General features: G+C 54.0%; 2 protein-coding genes across 2 annotated transcripts in view; both read right to left on the bottom strand.

The window, feature by feature from the left end:
• GLOTRDRAFT_28919 (uncharacterized protein) overlaps positions 1-2409 on the bottom strand; it is a gene marked incomplete at both ends in the record, with an annotated part of 3835 nt that extends 1426 nt beyond the window's left edge. Inside the window, 6 exons of the mRNA XM_007870969.1 lie at positions 566-793; positions 855-963; positions 1013-1115; positions 1181-1770; positions 1863-2223; positions 2327-2409. Coding sequence (XP_007869160.1) covers positions 566-793; positions 855-963; positions 1013-1115; positions 1181-1770; positions 1863-2223; positions 2327-2409 — 1474 coding nt within the window. The remainder of the gene's footprint in view (positions 1-565; positions 794-854; positions 964-1012; positions 1116-1180; positions 1771-1862; positions 2224-2326) is intronic.
• A 1118-nt stretch (positions 2410-3527) lies between these two features.
• GLOTRDRAFT_117659 (FAD/NAD P-binding domain-containing protein) lies at positions 3528-6404 on the bottom strand (the record flags this gene model as incomplete). The annotated part of the gene is made up of 4 exons (XM_007871207.1): positions 6235-6404; positions 6017-6164; positions 4713-5959; positions 3528-3541 (listed from the first exon to the last, which is right to left on the bottom strand). Exons 1-4 carry the CDS (start codon positions 6248-6250, stop codon positions 3528-3530), a joined length of 1425 nt encoding a protein of 474 aa, XP_007869398.1. The 5' UTR covers positions 6251-6404.
• Between the last annotated feature and the right edge of the window lie 124 nt (positions 6405-6528).

Raw genomic sequence — 6528 nt, 5'->3', positions numbered from 1 at the left:
ATGTCTAGAGAAACGTCAGAAAGGCTTTGCCACGGAAGACGAATGGGAGAGCGCACTATTGCCCGCTGGGCGCGAGCATTCACCACAGCGCCCTTCTCAAAGAGGTCGAGCGCCAGATCCAGCAATGCCAGGGCGTTCGTTGCTGTAGTGGAACCCGGAGACCTAGTAACAATCAGACCGAGTACGACCTGTGGTTGGGTTATGAGTACGATGCATGGAGCCGCGACAAGTGAGAGTAGACGCGTGCGTACCGCGGCAGTGAAGACGTATGTCCAGAAGCCTCCGAGTCTCAAGAATAAGTCCGGGCAGCGTTGGAAGTATTGAACATGAGATTTTATGAGGAGGACAGCACAGCGGTATGAGGCAAGGTAAGACGGGGCGTATGGGCTACGCATAGGATCATTGCCATAATCCATCAGAGCCTAATCCGGTTAAGCATGACACACACAGGAATACGGATATGATTGTACCTTAGCGAAGAAGGGACGATGAACGAAGAGCAGGGCTGAGTGAAAGCGGAAATTAACACCACACATAAGCATGAGTACTAGCCAAGACACTCAACGGGACAATCTGCACTGCATAACGCGGCAGACTTTGAACCATATGGCAGGCCTCTCGTAACCATCCTGTTCTGAAGATGGAACAAAACTGACACTCTCGGGTACGGTCATTTGCCGAATTTTGCGATCAAACTCCAGGACGAATTCGTAGCTGGAGGGTTTCACCGCAATGGCGTCTTCCAGGATGGGTGCCATATAGTCTTTCACGACGGAATACTGCCATTGCCAAACTGTGAAGACATATATATTAGTCAGCAACGACACGAAACATCGTAAAAACAAGGTGCGAACAGCCTGGCTCGACTTTCCCTTGACTATCCGTAGTTTGTTCGTCATCTGTGGGATACTCGCAATCGATAAACGCCGCTGCTATCGTTGGCGGGCGCCCAACTTGGAGACTCTGAGCAATATAGGTAAGAACATAGACTGGTGTCTAGACCCCATCTTACCAGGTGTACCCCGCATTTGTATACCTCCCAGAAAACATACCGGCGTCTTTGTATATGTTTCTCCTCCAGTCCCCATCTTGCGCAATCGCGATCTACGACTACGCTGTCAATAAGAAGCGGTCAAAAGGAGGTGTATATCTCACGTAATCCAATCTAATTGATAAGAACCATGAACGAAGTACTTGTAAGGAGCGGCTAGGAATACATACGCTTTGGGCAAGCCTCAGGCAATTCGAGATTATTGCCCAAGAATACTCCACCGTATTCCGCCTTCCAGACTGGCTGAAGAAGTGCGCTAACAAAGCCATTGCTTGGACTGTTTCGATGGCGGGAGATTCCTTAACGCTTTTCATGAGTAAGGCATTCTTACCCAGCACTGCATATCGCCAAGCTTCCTTATTGTATGGCGGTTGGGTCAGGTCCATGAGAGCACCCATAGCAAATAAGAGATACACAACGGCGAGCTTGTGAGGCATGCGCTCTGCAATTGATCCCGGTTCCGCGTTCTCTCGAAGTGCTGCGTAGAGTGGTGTCATGAAGTGATCCACGAATTCGTCCCGCTTCACGGGGCGGAAGAAGGCGGAGTATTCATAGTAAGCCTCGCATAGAGACCATGCTCGAGTGATGGGGGGCAGCGAGGCCTCCAGAGCCTGCAATACCTGGCGTGCGTCTGAATTCCACGCGTCGAAAGTAGCGACCAGTGCCGGAAAATCACCCAGCTCCGGTGGGAGGGTGAGCTCATCTGCAGGATCATGGGACTACATGTGCACGTCCCGTTAGACTACAGCCTTGCGTGGATGATGGACTCACATGCAGTAAAGACTACAAAGGAGTCAGTTTTTCATGATACAAGACCGGCTGAAGGTTTCTTACGTACCTCGGCCCCAGCGGAACGACCAAAATATTTAGCATCTCCGTTCTCACCAATGCTCAGGGTGCCAAGCTCCAGCGCGGTGTCTGCCACTCCAGGAGATTCAGCTTGAGGTTGTGCTTCATCATCCTGAGTAACTTCAGGCCAGAATTTCACCTTGAGCAACTCATCTCGCAGGAGGGGGTGTCTCTCCTGGGATACAGCAGCTTGCATGATCCCAAGAGCATCCTCTAGTTGTCTGACGCGTTCGCTCAACTGAGTGATTTTTCTGTGTAAAGCGTCGGTGTCTGCTAAGATTAGTCTACCGAGAGACATCAAGATCAGAAATGTGCACTTCGACCTAGTCAATGGCTCACCTGGTACCCTGCCCGGTGGACAACTTGCCTGGACGCGGAAGGCCATCAATCCGAGCCTGTCTCTAGTATAGTAGTAGTGTAAAATACGAACCGTTAGGGCAGATATTTGCACATCCTCGCTTGACGCATGTGTTACATGGAATCTTCTTGTCGCATTTCAACTTCAACCTACGGCAGGACTGTCACTTGGGAACATTGGCATGAGTCTGGGACAGGCCGGACAGACCTGCGGCATTCAGCGCATGAAATCTCTCCCCTTGCTCTCTTGGCATCATATATACGTTGTCGATTGGTCTTCTTGCTTGTTCCACCCGCTTCAGGCGTCGTTGGTTCACTTTTTCTTGAACGCATCGTTCGTCACTGGCTGCTTTTCGCAGTGTGCCTGAGATCTCCCTATACACACGATCAAGTAGGCGACGGTGGCGTGCACAGCTTCAAGTCCGACTCCTATGCGTCCATATATCCGAGGCTCTCCGCGGGCGAACTTTGATCCGCGCACACTCGCAGTTGGTTCGAGAGGTACGGCAGATTATAGACCTTCAGCCAAGGCGTCTCAGTCTATTAGTGAATATCGAAGCAGACTAATGCTACCTATCAATCAGTACAATCAGATAGCAGACACGACCTGGTACAGTATTTCCTCCAAATCCACATCCTCATAATTGGGTGGGAACGGACATCTACAGTAAGCGCCAGGAACAGACTGGTATGCACAGCCGGGATGCCGAACGATTGTGTTTAGACTTGACTACACAAGACTACACAACGGTATACAGCGGGGACACATGGTATCGAGCACTATCTCAAAAGAAGGACAGCGACTGGCTGGCGCCCTGCATGGTCGAACCACGGGTCACAGCTTCTTCCAATTCCCGTGTAGTTTTAAAAAGTCGCGGAGGTACGTAGGCCCGTCACCCACTCGATCTCGGGAAGCTATGGCGGAAGAGCAGGATGCAGGACAAGGTCTGACCCTCGTCCAGGGCAGAGGAAGAAATAACCTCAGCGATGTAAGGCATGTTTGTCTCGTCGACAGCAATACCCCTCTCAAACTCATCGGCACAGGTGTACAAGTTACCTGCAGACGCGACAGAGATGGAGGTAGATCTGACCAGGTTCGCCACCGGTGAATAGGTGCTGATGTCAGTGCAATTGGTTACAGCGTCTCGCCCTCCAGCACAGAATGTGGAAACTCTTAGTTGGAGGCCTATACCCACCTGAGCTGTCCGGAACGGTTGAACAGGTTACGAAAGCAGACCACGGCCATAGACCCAGGATCCTCGACGTCGGATCAGGTTCTGGCAGCTGGACAATCGACATAGCGCAGGCCATCCCTCACGCGGAGGTGATAGGCGTCGACCTGGTACGGAATGCGGCCGTGTAAGTGTTCATGAGACTCAGCACGCGGTTGCGCTGAGGCAAAGGACGGTCAACCAGCGAGCCGCCCAAGAATTGCAGGTAGGATTTCATCGCACTCCGGTGAGCGAGTGAAATTGAACCTTACTGCAACATCTGCGACCCGACAGATTTATGATCGGGGACCTCACGAAGGGCTTATCGGAATTCCAAGGGTCTTCCGATATGGTCCACAGTCGAAGCGTCATAGGCCATGTGAGCGCACTTGAAGCAAATCTTTGCTGACCACTGATCACTGAAGTGGCATTTCACCAGCTGCTCGACCCAGTAGCCGGTCTTCGCATAATAGTAGGCTGTCTGAAACCCGGTAAGCGCATAGTGTCGCTAGTAAAGGCACAACTTCATACCGCACAGGCGCCCTTCTCCTGTACGCCGATGGCGACCTCCGCCTGTACGACGCCCAAAAACGTCCGCTGGCAGCAGCAGTCGAGGGGGAGGACAACACCGGCCGGTCCTGGTTCGCCCGGTGGATGCAAGAGTGGGCGAAGCTAACCTGTCCGGATGGCTACTACTCGATGGAAGACCGCGTCGCCAGCCTGAAGCGCGATAGCAGAATCGACTTGGACAGTGTCGTGCATAGGCAGTACTTCGCGCCCGTGAACTGGAGCGGCGAGGAGGTTGAGGACGGGGAGGAGATTGGGCAGATCATGAAAGCTAATTCCGTCGTAAGCATCTGTTTTCTCGTTGCGGTGGACTAGTTGATTTACCTCACTGGATCCTTGTCTTCGCAGCAGTTCGTGCATGCGTGCAAGCCCAGCTTTCTTGCTCAAGGATACGACCCGCAGACAGTCGAGAGATGGATTAGCGACGTGGAGAAGGAAATAGAGGGGCCGACAGTGCGGCTCTATACGACTTGGCATTTAGTATCAGCTTTCATGAAACAGAATAAATAGTGGTTCGTAATCGGTTACGGCACCACATGGGCGAGATTTCAACATTACTGATGCATGGTAAGTCCGTTCCGTTCTATGTAAGAAGACTGACTTGGTAAGATCAGTATATACCCACTTGAATGTCAACAGACTCACTGGAAGAAAATTCTATAGTTTACAAGAGGCACCCTGTCGCTCTTCTGCCCTCCGTAGGAGCTTTCTCATCAATTCTATCCATTCTTCCAGACCCCCCTCTCCCACTCCCCTAACCCACTCCTCCGCCTCGCCAATCCTCTCCAGCTCCCTCCACTCACTCCTTAACACATCCTTCTTCTCGTACATCTCCACGATCCATGGCTGCACCTTGTTCTCCGGCTCTCCCGCAAACTCGTTCAACGCATCCCGGTACTCAAACTGCTCCAGCCCCACGAACCGATGCCACGCGCCCCCAATCGCTGCCTGGTTATCCCCATACACAGACTTCAGCTCCTCGTACCGCGCGACGATACCCACCGCCTCCCGCGTCACATCCAGCGCCTCGGGGCGCCTATACACCCGCACGACCGCGCGCGCCTGCGCCTCGAGCAACGGGAGCGGCGCCACCTTCAGCAGCAGCCCCAGGAACGCGACCGTCGCGACGGGGAACTGCGACTGTATCGGCCAGACATGCCGCGCCAGCGGAAATACGTGGTCGCGCGAATTGTACAGATGCGCGGGGAGCGGCGGGAGCGGGGGCGGCAGCCCGATTTTCATGTCGCGGAAGAAGGGGAAGGACATGTAGTACCCCGTCGCGAGGATGCAGTAATCGATCCCGCGCTCTGTCGTGCCGTCCTCGAAGACGACTTGCCCCGCGTCGCGGAACTCGGTGACACGCCCGCGGCGTTTGTAGTTCGGAGCGAGGTCCGACTTGGCGGCGCCCGGGACGGAATGGATGACGAGTTTGGCGGTGGTGCGCGTTTCGGCGGAGATGTCCTGCCCGCTGGGCCCGGCGCCCACAACGAGCACGACGTCGCCGAGGTTGTGCGGATGTCGGTACCAGGCAGAATGAGAGGCCTTCCCCGCCTTCAGCCAGGAGTCTACGCCGGGCGTGTCAGGATATCTGGGCTCGTAGTAATGCCCGTTTCCTATGATGATAGAATCAAAGTCTGCCTCCTCCGAGGCACCGGAAAATGTGGATGTGCGGACAATCCACTTGGACTTCGAACTGTCCCACTTCACCTCGTCCACGGACGTATCCAGCTGAATACACGGAGTAAGATCAAAGTGAGCTGCAAAGTCTTGGAGATACTTCTCCACGACTGCGGCATGGGGAAACAGCGGCGTCGAGGGCGGAAACGGGTAGCATTCATAGCACATCACGGGATGCGGCAGGTTCGTCGTCAGCGAATCGTACAGAGGCGTCAGCGGGGGGTCATCCGTAGGGGGTGCGGGTAACCTACCACCGTTCAATCCTATCAGAACTTGTCCAGACTAGGCATTCACTAGTGCGCACCATACCCCGCCTACGTTATCCCGCCGCTCGAACAGGGTGGGCTTCCACAGCCCGGCTTTGTACTCTTCCGTCTGCACGATAGTCTTGAGCGCGGCGAGGCCTGCTGGGCCGCCGCCGATGATGCATATGTCGCGAATCACATCGCGACCTGCCTTCAGGAGAGGATCTTGTATAGAACTATGAGCTCGATTCGCGGGGGTTGGTAGGCTAGGACGTACTAGGCAGGAGGTCCATGTCTGTCTGCTTCCTGGTCAGGTGGAGGGAATACACTGTAGTTCAGTAGCAAGGGCACCCGGAGGAGGGTCCGGAGAGAAGTCGGATTTAAATATTCGGACGAGATCGTCCAGACCGTACCTTATCTTGCATCTTCCAGTTGCGTCTTATGTCGTTATTCGCGTCATCCGTATTCAAACTACCCTAGAGCTGGTAGGAAATTAACAAGCCGGATGAGAGCGCTGCGACTGGGAGGTCCGAGGCAGCCGTCAGAAATTCGGATTGCGTGCAAGCCTGGG

The sequence above is a fragment of the Gloeophyllum trabeum genome (assembly GCF_000344685.1).
Source record: "Gloeophyllum trabeum ATCC 11539 unplaced genomic scaffold GLOTRscaffold_00013, whole genome shotgun sequence".
Classification (NCBI taxonomy): domain Eukaryota; kingdom Fungi; phylum Basidiomycota; class Agaricomycetes; order Gloeophyllales; family Gloeophyllaceae; genus Gloeophyllum; species Gloeophyllum trabeum.
Note: the sequence above shows the minus strand (reverse complement) of the source record. Positions and strands in the feature narration are given on the sequence as shown.